At 48.8% G+C, this 16,461-nt stretch overlaps 1 protein-coding gene across 1 annotated transcript in view; it reads left to right on the top strand.

Moving 5' to 3' along the window:
• The window catches only part of si:zfos-911d5.4 (uncharacterized), a 30,682-nt gene extending 16,747 nt beyond the window's left edge, over positions 1 to 13,935 (top strand). The window contains exon 8 of the mRNA XM_064933034.1: positions 12,800 to 13,935. Within this exon, the coding sequence (XP_064789106.1) occupies positions 12,800 to 12,967 (168 nt within the window). The 3' untranslated portion in view covers positions 12,968 to 13,935. The remainder of the gene's footprint in view (positions 1 to 12,799) is intronic.
• Positions 13,936 to 16,461: the final 2,526 nt, after the last annotated feature.

Genomic DNA, 16,461 nt, shown 5'->3' with positions numbered 1-16,461 from the left:
TGTAATATAGTCTACCTACACCTTCACAATAAATCCATGTAATATAGTCTACCTACACCATCACAATAAATCCATGTAATATAGTCTACACCACCACAATAAATCCATGTAATATAGTCTACACCATCACAATAAATCCATGTAATATAGTCTACCTACACCATCACAATAAATCCATGTAATATAGTCTACCTACACCATCACAATAAATCCATGTAATATAGTCTACCTACACCTTCACAATAAATCCATGTAATATAGTCTACACCATCACAATAAATCCATGTAATATAGTCTACACCTTCACAATAAATCCATGTAATATAGTCTACCTACACCATCACAATAAATCCATGTAATATAATCTACACCTTCACAATAAATCCATGTAATATAGTCTACACCTTCACAATAAATCCATGTAATATAGTCTACCTACACCATCACAATAAATCCATGTAATATAGTCTACCTTCACAATAAATCCATGTAATATAGTCTACCTTCACAATAAATCCATGTAATATAGTCTACCTACACCATCACAATAAATCCATGTAATATAGTCTACACCATCACAATAAATCCATGTAATATAGTCTACCTACACCATCACAATAAATCCATGTAATATAGTCTACCTACACCATCACAATAAATCCATGTAATATAGTCTACCTACACCATCACAATAAATCCATGTAATATAGTCTACCTACACCATCACAATAAATCCATGTAATATAGTCTACCTACACCATCACAATAAATCCATGTAATATAGTCTACCTACACCATCACAATAAATCCATGTAATATAGTCTACCTACACCATCACAATAAATCCATGTAATATAGTCTACCTACACCATCACAATAAATCCATGTAATATAGTCTACCTACACCATCACAATAAATCCATGTAATATAGTCTGTCTACACCATCACAATAAATCCATGTAATATAGTCTACACCATCACAATAAATCCATGTAATATAGTCTACACCATCACAATAAATCCATGTAATATAGTCTACACCATCACAATAAATCCATGTAATATAGTCTACACCTTCACAATAAATCCATGTAATATAGTCTACACCTTCACAATAAATCCATGTAATATAGTCTACCTACACCATCACAATAAATCCATGTAATATAGTCTACCTACACCATCACAATAAATCCATGTAATATAGTCTACACCATCACAATGAATCCATGCAATATAGTCTACCTACACCTTCACAATAAATCCATGCAATATAGTCTACCTACACCATCACAATAAATCCATGTAATATAGTCTACCTACACCTTCACAATAAATCCATGTAATATAGTCTACACCATCACAATAAATCCATGTAATATAGTCTACACCATCACAATAAATCCATGTAATATAGTCTACCTACACCATCACAATAAATCCATGTAATATAATCTACACCTTCACAATAAATCCATGTAATATAGTCTACACCTTCACAATAAATCCATGTAATATAGTCTACCTACACCATCACAATAAATCCATGTAATATAGTCTACACCTTCACAATAAATCCATGTAATATAGTCTACCTACACCATCACAATAAATCCATGTAATATAGTCTACACCTTCACAATAAATCCATGTAATATAGTCTACCTACACCATCACAATAAATCCATGTAATATAGTCTACCTACACCATCACAATAAATCCATGTAATATAGTCTACCTACACCATCACAATAAATCCATGTAATATAGTCTACCTACACCATCACAATAAATCCATGTAATATAGTCTACCTACACCATCACAATAAATCCATGTAATATAGTCTACCTACACCATCACAATAAATCCATGTAATATAGTCTACCTACACCTTCACAATAAATCCATGTAATATAGTCTACCTACACCATCACAATAAATCCATGTAATATAGTCTACCTACACCATCACAATAAATCCATGTAATATAGTCTACACCATCACAATAAATCCATGTAATATAGTCTACCTACACCTTCACAATAAATCCATGTAATATAGTCTACACCATCACAATAAATCCATGTAATATAGTCTACACCATCACAATAAATCCATGTAATATAGTCTACACCTTCACAATAAATCCATGTAATATAGTCTACCTACACATCACAATAAATCCATGTAATATAGTCTACCTACACCTTCACAATAAATCCATGTAATATAGTCTACACCATCACAATAAATCCATGTAATATAGTCTACCTACACCATCACAATAAATCCATGTAATATAGTCTACACCTTCACAATAAATCCATGTAATATAGTCTACCTACACCTTCACAATAAATCCATGTAATATAGTCTACACCATCACAATAAATCCATGTAATATAAAGAAAGTCTAAAGAAACATGATATGAAAGAAAATGTTGTCAATTTCAGAAGAACAGAATAGCATGCTCTGAGTTGTCCTTTATGTTAGGGTCCTGCTCTGGCTATGCCATGCGGCTGTGGGCTAGTTCATTTAGCAGACAATATTTGCTTAGGATTCCGTGGCGTTATTTTATAATATGTTATAGTATGAAGAAAACAATTGAACGAAGCTGAATAAAATAGAAAGGATATTTTCTCCAAAACTTTAGCGGGATATAACGTCCTTTATCAGAAGTGACCGCAAATGTGATTATGCATCTAATGCTTTGTTATAAAGGTGCATTTTAATGGTGATAATGACCTTCCACCAAACTGGAAACTCACGTGCTGCATATGTTAGGCTCTACACCCCCCCAGTTAGGCTCTACACCCCCCCAGTTAGGCTCTACACCCCCCAGTTAGGCTCTACACCCCCAGTTAGGCTCTACACCCCCCAGTTAGGCTCTACACCCCCCAGTTAGGCTCTACACCCCCCAGTTAGGCTCTACACCCCCCAGTTAGGCTCTACACCCCCAGTTAGGCTCTACACCCCCCAGTTAGGCTCTACACCCCCCAGTTAGGCTCTACACCCCCAGTTAGGCTCTACACCCCTTGTGAAGCGGATTAATGTGCTTCATTTTAAGAAGTGATTTTGGTTGTGATGCAAACCTTATCTAAACGTGTAGCCGAGCCCATAGGTCTATATGAGGTGTGATACTAACCTTATCTAAACATGTGGGACGACCACGTATCGCTGTAGTTAGCTAGGTGGGACGACCACGTATCGCTGTAGTTAGCTAGGTGGGACGACCACGTGGTTGGCTAGGTGGGACGACCACGTATCCTGACCTTGCTCTAGAGTGTTTGTTCTTCATAGAAGACATTGCCTACCTACTCCTCCCTGTCCTTCTATTGGCCAGGTCCTACTGTGTTCTCCCATCATAAGCATCCCAAGGGGAGACTTTGGCTCAGGGAGCTGCAGACAGAGATTCGGTAGTTTTGGTGGTCAGGGTCGGTGACGTGGAGGTAGGTTCGGTGGTCAGGTTCGGTGGTCGGTGACGTAGCGGTAGGTTCGGTGGTCAGGGTCGGTGACGTAGCGGTAGGTTCGGTGGTCAGGGTCGGTGACGTAGCGGTAGGTTCGGCGGTCAGGGTCGGTGACGTAGCGGTAGGTTCGGCGGTCAGGGTCGGTGACGTAGCGGTAGGTTCGGCGGTCAGGGTCACGGTCGGTGACGTGGAGGTAGGTTCGGCGGTCACGGCCGGTGACGTGGAGGTAGGTTCGGCGGTCACGGCCGGTGACGTGGAGGTAGGTTCGGCGGTCAAGGCCGGTGACGTGGAGGTAGGTTCGGCGGTCAAGGCCGGTGACGTGGAGGTAGGTTCGCGGTCACGGCCGGTGACGTGGAGGTAGGTTCGGCGGTCAAGGCCGGTGACGTGGAGGTAGGTTCGGCGGTCACGGCCGGTGACGTGGAGGTAGGTTCGGCGGTCACGGCCGGTGACGTGGAGGTAGGTTCGGCGGTCACGGCCGGTGACGTGGAGGTAGGTTCGGCGGTCACGGCCGGTGACGTGGAGGTAGGTTCGGCGGTCAGGGTCACGGCCGGTGACGTGGAGGTAGTTTCGGCGGTCAGGGTCACGGCCGGTGACGTAGCGGTAGGTTCGGCGGTCAGGGTCACGGCCGGTGACGTGGAGGTAGGTTCGGCGGTCAGGGTCACGGCCGGTGACGTGGAGGTAGGTTCGGCGGTCAGGGTCACGGCCGGTGACGTGGAGGTAGGTTCGCGGTCAGGGTCGGTGACGTAGCGGTAGGTTCGGCGGTCAGGGCCGGTGACGTGGAGGTAGGTTCGGCGGTCACGGCCGGTGACGTGGAGGTAGGTTCGGCGGTCAGGGTCACGGCCGGTGACGTAGCGGTAGGTTCGGCGGTCAGGGTCACGGCCGGTGACGTGGAGGTAGGTTCGGCGGTCAGGGTCACGGCCGGTGACGTGGAGGTAGGTTCGGCGGTCAGGGTCACGGCCGGTGACGTGGAGGTAGGTTCGGCGGTCAGGGTCACGGCCGGTGACGTGGAGGTAGGTTCGGCGGTCAGGGTCGGTGACGTAGCGGTAGGTTCGGCGGTCAGGGCCGGTGACGTGGAGGTAGGTTCGGCGGTCAAGGCCGGTGACGTGGAGGTAGGTTCGGCGGTCACGGCCGGTGACGTGGAGGTAGGTTCGGCGGTCACGGCCGGTGACGTGGAGGTAGGTTCGGCGGTCAGGGTCACGGCCGGTGACGTGGAGGTAGGTTCGGCGGTCAGGGTCACGGCCGGTGACGTAGCGGTAGGTTCGGCGGTCAGGGTCACGGCCGGTGACGTGGAGGTAGGTTCGGCGGTCAGGGTCACGGCCGGTGACGTGGAGGTAGGTTCGGCGGTCAGGGTCACGGCCGGTGACGTGGAGGTAGGTTCGGCGGTCAGGGTCGGTGACGTAGCGGTAGGTTCGGCGGTCAGGGCCGGTGACGTGGAGGTAGGTTCGGCGGTCACGGCCGGTGACGTGGAGGTAGGTTCGGCGGTCAGGGTCACGGCCGGTGACGTAGCGGTAGGTTCGGCGGTCAGGGTCACGGCCGGTGACGTGGAGGTAGGTTCGGCGGTCAGGGTCACGGCCGGTGACGTGGAGGTAGGTTCGGCGGTCAGGGTCACGGCCGGTGACGTGGAGGTAGGTTCGGCGGTCAGGGTCACGGCCGGTGACGTGGAGGTAGGTTCGGCGGTCAGGGTCGGTGACGTAGCGGTAGGTTCGGCGGTCAGGGCCGGTGACGTGGAGGTAGGTTCGGCGGTCAAGGCCGGTGACGTGGAGGTAGGTTCGGCGGTCACGGCCGGTGACGTGGAGGTAGGTTCGGCGGTCACGGCCGGTGACGTGGAGGTAGGTTCGGCGGTCAAGGCCGGTGACGTGGAGGTAGGTTCGGCGGTCAGGGTCACGGCCGGTGACGTAGCGGTAGGTTCGGCGGTCAGGGTCACGGCCGGTGACGTGGAGGTAGGTTCGGCGGTCACGGCCGGTGACGTGGAGGTAGGTTCGGCGGTCAAGGCCGGTGACGTGGAGGTAGGTTCGGCGGTCACGGCCGGTGACGTGGAGGTAGGTTCGGCGGTCAGGGTCACGGCCGGTGACGTGGAGGTAGGTTCGGCGGTCAGGGTCGGTGACGTAGAGGTAGGTTCGGCGGTCACGGTCGGTGACGTAGAGGTAGGTTCGGTGGTCAGGGTCACGGTCGGTGACGTAGAGGTAGATTCGGTGGTCATCACCTCGCTCAGGTCCTGGAGATTACAGCTGCCCTCGCTGTGGCCGGTTGCCCTCGCTGTGGCCGGTTGCCCTCGCTGTGGCCGGTTGCCCTCGCTGTGGCCGGTTGCCCTCGCTGTGGCCGGTTGCCCTCGCTGTGGCCGGTTGCCCTCGCTGTGGCCGGTTGCCCTCGCTGTGGCCGGTTGCCCTCGCTGTGGCCGGTTGCCCTCGCTGTGGCCGGTACCTCAGCTTGTCTTCTGTACTAAGTTTGATAGCAGCCCAATTTTCTGCACTTTCCTCATTTGGAAAAGTTTTCTGAAGAATGTGTTTTGGTCCAGCAATAAAACACAAAGCTTTTTTTTTTTGTGTGGCGGAAATTACCATCGTTTTCATATTTATTTTCTTCCCATAATTGGAAAAAAGCTCTTCAAAGAAAAGCCAGTGATTGTTGAAATAATTATCTCCCAGTGTGTATAGAAACCCCTTGCCGCAGAGTGTGTAGGAGTCCTCTGAGCTTGGGCAATTACACAAAGACAAGTGCTGCACAATCCCAGGTGTCTGTTCTTCGCTATAGCAGTGTAGCACAACGGCACTGTGCCCACTCACAGAGCACCAGACCGGTGATGAACCCTACCCTTTTTTATGTAACGGTGGCTAATTAAACTCTGTCGTTCTATTATCTCTGTCGTTCTATTATCTCTGCTGAGCAGCCGAGCCACGGTGAAGAGTATGGCGGAGAGATCCCATGTCCGTCTGGATGAAGATAACTCAATAGGCCTGGTGGATGTTATTCATCTGTCTACTGTGTATTCAGTCCATCCACCCCCTTCTCCTCCTCCTTGTAGTACGATGCCATCGTTCTCAAGCCCTCTTTTTGTTCATTGGGTGAAACATTAACATGTGGAAATCCATGTTTTAGATTTAACACAATGGTTAGATGAGGACGTCTGCAGTTGTAGTCAGAATTGACTATTAATATATTTGAAAATGTTTTTTTTTTTTAATGCCGTCAATTTTTTTATTTAACTAGGCAAATTTGTTAATAACAAATTCTTATTTACAATGACGGCCTACTGGGGAACAGTGGGTTAACTGCCTGTTCAGGTGCAGAAACCACTAGGCTACCTCCTACCCGCTGTGTCTAGGGGCCACAGGTCTGTATCATATCCTACCCACTGTCTAGGGGCCACAGGTCTGTATCGTATCCTACCCGCTGTTCAGGGGCCACAGGTCTGTATCGTATCCTACCCACTGTCTAGGGGCCACAGGTCTGTATCGTATCCTACCCACTGTCTAGGGGCCACAGGTCTGTATCGTATCCTACCCACTGTTCAGGGGCCACAGGTCTGTATCGTATCCTACCCACTGTTCAGGGGCCACAGGTCTGTATCGTATCCTACCCACTGTCTAGGGGACACAGGTCTGTATCGTATCCTACCCACTGTCTAGGGGACACAGGTCTGTATCGTATCCTACCCACTGTCTAGGGGACACAGGTCTGTATCGTATCCTACCCACTGTCTAGGGGACACAGGTCTGTATCGTATCCTACCCACTGTCTAGGGGACACAGGTCTGTATCGTATCCTACCCACTGTCTAGGGGACACAGGTCTGTATCGTATCCTACCCACTGTCTAGGGGGACACAGGTCTGTATCGTATCCTACCCACTGTCTAGGGGGACACAGGTCTGTATCGTATCCTACCCACTGTCTAGGGGGACACAGGTCTGTATCGTATCCTACCCACTGTCTAGGGGGACACAGGTCTGTATCGTATCCTACCCACTGTCTAGGGGGCCACAGGTCTGTATCATATCCTACCCACTGTCTAGGGGACACAGGTCTGTATCATATCCTACCCACTGTCCAGGGGCCCCAGTCACATTCATATTAAAACACTCGGTGTATTGTAACGTTCTGTTATTGCTCTGAGTTGATGATGTCATCCCCGCAGTTGATTTCTCCATTGTCTGTCTATGCGATCTAGTAGTCCCTAAGGTTACGACTGGCTCACCAAAATGCCACCCTATTTATTACCTATGGGTCCCGGTCAGAAGTAGTGCACTGGAATAGTGTGCGGTGTGGGACACACGGCGTAGATTCTAATTCAGAACCCTGTTCCCATCTGTTATGTTGAATCCCACATAAACTAGTTAACAGACACTTTGGCCCATTTTTTTTTTTGTGTGTGTTGTGTGTCTGTTGTCTTGACGATCAGTCTTAAATAATGCTCAGCATCCATATGCTCTTTTTAAACCCCATTTTTGCTTTAGTTAATGGAGTCACAGAGAGGCGGTCAGTGAATGCTCTGGGGGGGGTTAATGACATTAAGACATGTTTGTAAAGGGCTAAATTAAATCAGTCGTAGATTGTAGCTCCGTCAAGTCATGCCAGACAACCAGACAACCCCATTGAAGAAAGAGAGCAGGAGAGAGAGAGAGAGGGAGGGAGGGGGGGAGATTCCTACTCTAACCTCCTCGCAGCAAATGCACTTATGTTGTAGGGACATAAAGTAAGTGGGTCTGGGATGTGAATGGAGCTAAATGGTTATTGGTGCTAGCTGGGTCTCTACTGGCTTCCGGCTGGTTCTGTTATCCCTGTTGCTTCATCGGTTTACGCTGCTGCTGCTACTCTATCATATATCCTGATGCCTAGTCACCTTCCCCCTATACATATCCATCACTACAGTATCCCTGTCTCCTTCCCCCTATACATATCCATCACTCCAGTATCCCTGTCACCTATACATATCTACCTCCATCACTCCAGTATCCCTGTCCCCTATACATATCTACCTCCATCACTCCAGTATCCCTGTACATTGTTAATATGGTACTGACCCTGTATATATCTACCTCCATCTCCCCTTACCCCCCTATACATATCTACCTCCATCACTCCAGTATCCCTGTCACCTTCCCCCTATACATATCTACCTCCATCACTCCAGTATCCCTGTCTCCTTCCCCCTATACATATCTACCTCCATCACTCCAGTATCCCTGTCCCCTTCCCCCTATACAGATCTACCTCCATCCCTCCAGTATCCCTGTCCCCTTCCCCCTATACATATCTACCTCATCACTCCAGTGTCCCCTTCCCCCTATACATATCTACCTCCATCACTCCAGTGTCCCCTTACCCCTATACAGATCTACCTCCATCACTCCAGTGTCTCCTTACCCCTATACATATCTACCTCCATCACTCCAGTATCCCTGTCTCCTTCCCCCTATACATATCTACCTCCATCACTCCAGTGTCCCCTTACCCCTATACAGATCTAACTCCATCACTCCAGTGTCCCCTTACCCCTATACATATCTACCTCCATCACTCCAGTGTCCCCTTACCCCTATACAGATCTACCTCCATCACTCCAGTGTCCCCTTACCCCTATACAGATCTACCTCCATCACTCCAGTGTCCCCTTACCCCTATACAGATCTACCTCCATCACTCCAGTGTCTCCTTACCCCTATACAGATCTACCTCCATCACTCCAGTGTCTCCTTACCCCTATACATATCTACCTCCACCACTCCAGTATCCCTGTCTCCTTACCCCTATACATATCTACCTCCATCACTCCAGTATCCCTGTCCCCTTCCCCCTATACAGATCTACCTCCATCCCTCCAGTATCCCTGTCCCCTTCCCCCTATACAGATCTACCTCATCACTCCAGTATCCCTGTCCCCTTCCCCCTATACATATCTACCTCCATCACTCCAGTATCCCTGTCTCCTTACCCCTATATCAAATCAAAATCAAATCAAATCAAATTTATTTATATAGCCCTTCGTACATCAGCTGATATCTCAAAGTGCTGTACAGAAACCCAGCCTAAAACCCCAAACAGCAAGCAATGCAGGTGTAGATGCACGGTGGTTAGGAAAAACTCCCTAGAAAGGCCAAAACCTAGGAAGAAACCTAAAGAGGAACCAGGCTATGTGGGGTGGCCAGTCCTCTTCTGGCTGTGCCGGGTAGAGATTATAACAGAACATGGCCAAGATGTTCAAATGTTCATAAATGACCAGCATGGTCGAATAGTAATAAGGCAGAACAGTTGAAACTGGAGCAGCAGCACGGCCAGGTGGACTGGGGACAGCAAGGAGTCATCATGTCAAGTAGTCCTGGGGCATGGTCCTAGGGCTCAGGTCTGGAGCAGCAGCACGGCCAGGTGGACTGGGAACAGCAAGGAGTCATCATGTCAGGTAGTCCTGGGGCATGGTCCTAGGGCTCAGGTCCTCCGAGAGAGAGAAGGAGAGAATTAGAGAACGCACACTTAGATTCACACAGGACACCGAATTGGACAGGAGAAGTACTAAAGATATAACAAACTGACCCCAGCCCCCCGACACATAAACTACTGCAGCATAAATACTGGAGGCTGAGACAGGAGGGGTCAGGAGACACTGTGGCCCCATCCGAGGACACCCCCGGACAGGGCCAAACAGGAAGGATACATATCTACCTCCATCACTCCAGTATCCCTGTCCCCTATACATATCTACCTCATCACTACAGTATCCCTGTCATCTTCCCCCTATACATATCCATCACTACAGTATCCCTGTCTCCTTCCCCCTATATATAGCTTGCTCAGTTGTGCACCGGGGCCTCCCACTCCTCTTTCTATTCTGGTTAGAGCCAGTTTGCTCTGTTCTGTGAAGGGAGTAGTACACAGCGTTGTACAAGATCTTCAATTTCTAGGCAATTTCTCGCATGGAATAGCCTTCATTTCTCAGAACAAGAATAGACTGACGAGTTTCAGAAGAAAGATCTTTGTTTCTGGTCATTTTGAGCCTGTAATCGAACTCACAAATACTGATGCTCCAGATACTCAACTAATCCAAAGAAGGCTAGTTTTCAGCTGTGCTAAGATAATTGCAAAGGGGTTTTCTAATGGTCAATTATCATAAAAAAAAGACTACACTTGGATTAGCTAACACAATGTGCCATTGGCACACAGGTTGCTGATAATGGGCCTCTGTATGCCTATGTAGATATTCCATTAAAAATCAGCCGTTTCCAGCTACAATAGTAATTTACAACATTAACAATGTCTACACTGTATTTCTGATTTTATTTTATTTTAATGGACACAAATGTGCATTTTTCCCAAGGACATTTCTAAGTGACCCCAAACTTTGGAACTGTAGTGTATCTACCTCACTCCAGTATCTACAGGCAGAAAATAGTCATTAGGCTGATGGCTACACTGTTACCCCGCTACATATCGGCTGATGGCTACACTGTTACCCGCTACATATCGGCTGATGGCTACACTGTTCCCCCGCTACATATCGGCTGATGGCTACACTGTTCCCCCGCTACATATCGGCTGATGGCTACACTGTTCCCCCGCTACATATCGGCTGATGGCTACACTGTTCCCCCGCTACATATCGGCTGATGGCTACACTGTTACCCCGCTACATATCGGCTGATGGCTACACTGTTCCCCCGCTACATATCGGCTGATGGCTACACTGTTCCCCCGCTACATATAGGCTGATGGCTACTCTGTTAACCCGCTACATATCGGCTGATGGCTACACTGTTCCCCCGCTACATATAGGCTGATGGCTACTCTGTTACCCCGCTACATATCGGCTGATGGCTACACTGTTTCCCAGCTACATATAGGCTGATGGCTACACTGTTCCCGACTACATATAGGCTGATGGCTACACAGTTCCCCAGCTACATATAGGCTGATGGCCGCACAGTTACCCCGCTACATATCGGCTGATGGCTACACTGTTACCCCGCTACATATCGGCTGATGGCTACACTGTTCCCCCGCTACATATCGGCTGATGGCTACACTGTTCCCCCGCTACATATAGGCTGATGGCTGCACTGTTACCCCGCTACATATCGGCTGATGGCTGCACTGTTTCCCAGCTACATATAGGCTGATGGCTACACTGTTCCCCAGCTACATATAGGCTGATGGCTACACTGTTCCCCAGCTACATATAGGCTGATGGCTACACTGTTCCCCCGCTACATATCGGCTGATGGCTACTCTGTTCCCCAGCTACATATAGGCTGATGGCTACACTGTTTCCCAGCTACATATAGGCTGATGGCTACACTGTTTCCCAGCTACATATAGGCTGATGGCTACACTGTTTCCCAGCTACATATAGGCTGATGGCTACTCTGTTCCCCCGCTACATATAGGCTGATGGCTGCACTGTTACCCCAGCTACATATCGGCTGATGGCTGCACTGTTACCCCAGCTACATATCGGCTGATGGCTACACTGTTACCCCAGCTACATATCGGCTGATGGCTACACTGTTCCCCCGCTACATATAGGCTGATGGCTACACTGTTCCCCCGCTACATATCGGCTGATGGCTCCGTTTCTCTTCTTCACTGACGAAAGAGGGAGTCCGTCACAATGGCTGCATAGCGTTCTATTTTTCAACAGAATTAGGTAGCCTGGTTGGAAACCTGTCTCTTTGGAAGCTGTTCTCTCCCTGGCAGCTCCACCTGATCTACTGGGGCCCGAGTGAACGGACTGCAGTACAACAGGGCTTTGATTCAATCTGACAGTGGGATATAGGCCTTGGGTCATTTTCTGATTGAGCAGCGTCTAGTGCGTGAATGGGATCCCCACCACCAAGGCCTTTTGAAACCAGTGTCTGTAACCTACCATCTGATTGAGTCCCGGCCAAGTGCTTTGTTTCGTCCTCCTTTCCTCTACTTCCTGCCCCCCCCCCCCCAACGCAGGAAGCAACAGTTTGTCAATATAGCTAGAAGTCAGAGGTGTTTGTAGAGGTATAGACCAGAGATCACAGACCCCACTGACCCCTGAGTGAGAGGTTACAGACGGTCAGAGACACCTCCAAGCCAAACCGACCACCATAACTTTAAAACAAACAATACTTTTTTTATTTTTTTAAATTTGTGTTTGTTTATTTATTCGTTTTCTTATGTTTTTAGTTTGTGAAATTTGATGGGGAGCTTTACACGTGGAGGACCACTGTTTTGTATGTAAATAAATAAAAATACAACATAAGGCTTCTCTCCTAAACGAACCACTCATCTCCTCTGTCCTCCCCTGTAGGTAACGGTATCTCCTCTGTCCTCCCCTGTAGGTAACGGTATCTCCTCTGTCCTCCCCTGTAGGTGACGGTAAAGATGTATAAACGTGGAGCTCCAGGCTGGCTGGGGAAGCCCCTGACGTCCACCAGCACCATCCCCCACAACACACAGGTCATCTTCCGGATCAACGGAGAGGACACGGACGCCAGGATCCCCGCTAACACCATCCAGAGCATCACACTCAGCATATGACTCTTTTTACCCTTGGTTACGGCCAAAATGTCTCCCTATATAGTACACTACTTTTAGTGCCTCCCTATATAGTACACTACTTTTAGTGCCTCCCTATATAGTACACTACTTTTAGTGCCTCCCTATATAGTACACTACTTTTAGTGCCTCCCTATATAGTACACTACCTTTAGTGCCTCCCTATATAGTACACTACCTTTAGTGCCTCCCTATATAGTACACTACCTTTAGTGCCTCCCTATATAGTACACTACTTTTAGTGCCTCCCTATATAGTACACTACTTTTAGTGCCTCCCTATATAGTACACTACTTTTAGTGCCTCCCTATATAGTACACTACTTTTAGTGCCTCCCTATATAGTACACTACTTTTAGTGCCTCCCTATATAGTACACTACTTGTAGTGCGCTGGTATATGGACTAGGGTGCCATTTTGGGATCCATCACAGACCGTGGATCTGTATGAGAAACTAGCCTGTTCTCCACGGTCTGCAGGTTTTAGGTGTGTGTGTGTGTGTGCAGTTTTCTAAACTACCAGGTTAGGTATCTGTTGAATCAGACTCTATATTTACACAAATTTACCAAACTAGATTTTTTTGGCCCTTAAGACCAGAAGGGCAAAAGGAGCGAAAGGGATTGTTGGTAACTGAAGGACCCTGTAGTCCGGCTTCAGGGACCTCCTTCTATACTAGTTATCACACAACAATAACAATATGTACCTGCTGTTTTTAATTATGTATATGAATACCTTTTTATCACATGGATCATTTAGTTGTGCTCCACAGCCACCAAACATCCCTCAACCACAGCCTCCTGCATGCCGCCAAACATCCCTCAACCACAGCCTCCTGCAGGCCGCCAAACATCCCTCAACCACAGCCTCCTGCAGGCCGCCAAACATCCCTCAACCACAGCCTCCTGCAGGCGGCCAAACATCCCTCAACCACAGCCTCCTGCAGGCGGCCAAACATCCCTCAACCACAGCTACACAGCCTCCTGCAGGCCGCCAAACATCCCTCAACCACAGCCTCCTGCAGGCTGCAAACATCCCTCAACCACAGTCTCCTGCAGGCCACTAAACATCCCTCAACCACAGCCTCCTGCAGGCCACTAAACATCCCTCAACCACAGCCTCCTGCAGGCCCAAACATCTCTCAAACATCCCTCAGGCGGCCAAACATCACAGCCTCCTGCAGGCCACTAAACATCCCTCAACCACAGCCTCCTGCAGGCCACCAAACATCCCTCAACCACAGCCTCCTGCAGGCCACCAAACATCCCTCAACCACAGCCTCCTGCAGGCCACTAAACATCCCTCAACCACAGCTCCTGCAGGCCACAAACATCCCTCAACCACAGCCTCCTGCAGGCCGCCAAACATCCCTCAACCACAGCCTCCTGCAGGCCGCCAAACATCCCTCAACCACAGCCTCCTGCAGGCCGCCAAACATCCCTCAACCACAGCCTCCTGCAGGCCGCCAAACATCCCTCAACCACAGCCTCCTGCAGGCCGCCAAACATCCCTCAACCACAGCCTCCTGCAGGCCGCCAAACATCCCTCAACCACAGCCTCCTGCAGGCCGCCAAACATCCCTCAACCACAGCCTCCTGCAGGCCGCCAAACATCCTCAACCACAGCCTCCTGCAGGCCGCCAAACATCCCTCAACCACAGCCTCCTGCAGGCCGCCAAACATCCCTCAACCACAGTCTCCTGCAGGCCGCTAAACATCCCTCAACCACAGTCTCCTGCAGGCGGCCAAACATCCCTCAACCACAGTTCCTGCAGGCCGCTCATCCCTCAACCACAGCCTCCTGCAGGCCGCCAAACATCCCTCAACGACAGCCTCCTGCAGGCGACAATATCCCTCAACCACAGCCTCCTAAGGCCGCCAAACATCCCTCAACCACAGCCTCCTGCAGACCGCCAAACATCCCTCAACCACAGCCTCCTTCAGGCCACTAAACATCCCTCAACCAGTCTTCAGACCATGAAACATCCCTCAACCACAGCCTCCTGCAGGCCACTAAACATCCCTCAACCACAGTCCTCCTACAGACCACCAAACCCTCAACCACAGCCTCCACTTGTCACCCTGTGTCAGTTGGTTTGAAACACATACATGGTTCAGCTGCTGAAAATCTGTTTCATAATCAGCACTTAGCCTAATGTAAACTTCCCTCGTTCACACACCGCCTTGTTCCATCCGTGGTGGCCTGTCACACTCAACGACAATATTATGTTATGGAGATGGTTCAGAACAATTAGCCTGATTTAAACTTACTCTTGTTTTGAATGATAATTCTAGTGTCTGGCCCTTAACGTGTTAACGAGTTATGTCAGTTGGTTTGATTGTCACCCACTACTACATGGTTCAGCTGCGGAGTGTGTACCTGACGTGCTAATTGTTACAGTTTAAAAACCGCTGTCCCTTCAGTGTTAATGAGGGCTGGGGAAGGTACCTGTATTACTGACTGGCCCCTTAGTGTTAATGAGGTCTGGGGAAGGTACCTGTATTACTGACTGGCCCCTTAGTGTTACCTGTATTACTGACTGGCCCCTTAGTGTTAATGAGGGCTGGGGAAGGTACCTGTGTTACTGACTGGCCCCTTAGTGTTAATGAGGTCTGGGGAAGGTACCTGTATTACTGACTGGCCCTTCAGTGTTAATGAGGTCTGGGGAAGGTACCTGTATTACTGACTGGCCCCTTAGTGTTACCTGTATTACTGACTGGCCCCTTAGTGTTAATGAGGGCTGGGGAAGGTACCTGTATTACTGACTGGCCCCCTAGTGTTAATGAGGTCTGGGGAAGGTACCTGTGTTACTGACTGGCCCCTTAGTGTTACCTGTATTACTGACTGGCCCTTTAGTGTTAATGAGGGCTGGGGAAGGTACCTGTATTACTGACTGGCCCCTTAGTGTTACCTGTATTACTGACTGGCCCCTTAGTGTTAATGAGGGCTGGGGAAGGCACCTGTATTACTGACTGGCCCCTTAGTGTTACCTGTATTACTGACTGGCCCCTTAGTGTTAATGAGGGCTGGGGAAGGCACCTGTATTACTGGCGGTTTTGGTTAGATGGCTGAATTGGTTTGATGGCGAGTGGCAAAGTCTGTTTTTCCTGGGTTTCTGAATGTTTTTTGGGGGGTGGGGGGGAGGAGACAATTATGCTCTTCTCTCTGGCAGGAGGATCCTCAAGAGATCACGTGTTCAGACCCAAACCTGTGTTCAAATACTATTTTAAAATAATTTTCAGTACTTTAGCTGTGCTTGATTTGAGCTTGCCTGTTTCAATAGAAAAGTCCCAAAAGTACAAACCTGGCACCCCAGGCAGGCTTAAGCAAACGCTTGAAGTATTTGAAAGATTTGCAAATAGTATTTGAACCCAGGTCTGGCTCAAACAGGCTTGCCCAGTACCATTTTTAATTCCTAGCTTTTAGTGGCACGACCTGTCACTCCCCTGCTTTTGCTAACAGCTAGCAATTGTATTTACT

This window comes from Oncorhynchus masou, chromosome 24 (assembly GCF_036934945.1).
Source record: "Oncorhynchus masou masou isolate Uvic2021 chromosome 24, UVic_Omas_1.1, whole genome shotgun sequence".
In the NCBI taxonomy this organism is placed as follows: Eukaryota; Metazoa; Chordata; class Actinopteri; order Salmoniformes; family Salmonidae; genus Oncorhynchus; species Oncorhynchus masou.
Note: the sequence above shows the minus strand (reverse complement) of the source record. Positions and strands in the feature narration are given on the sequence as shown.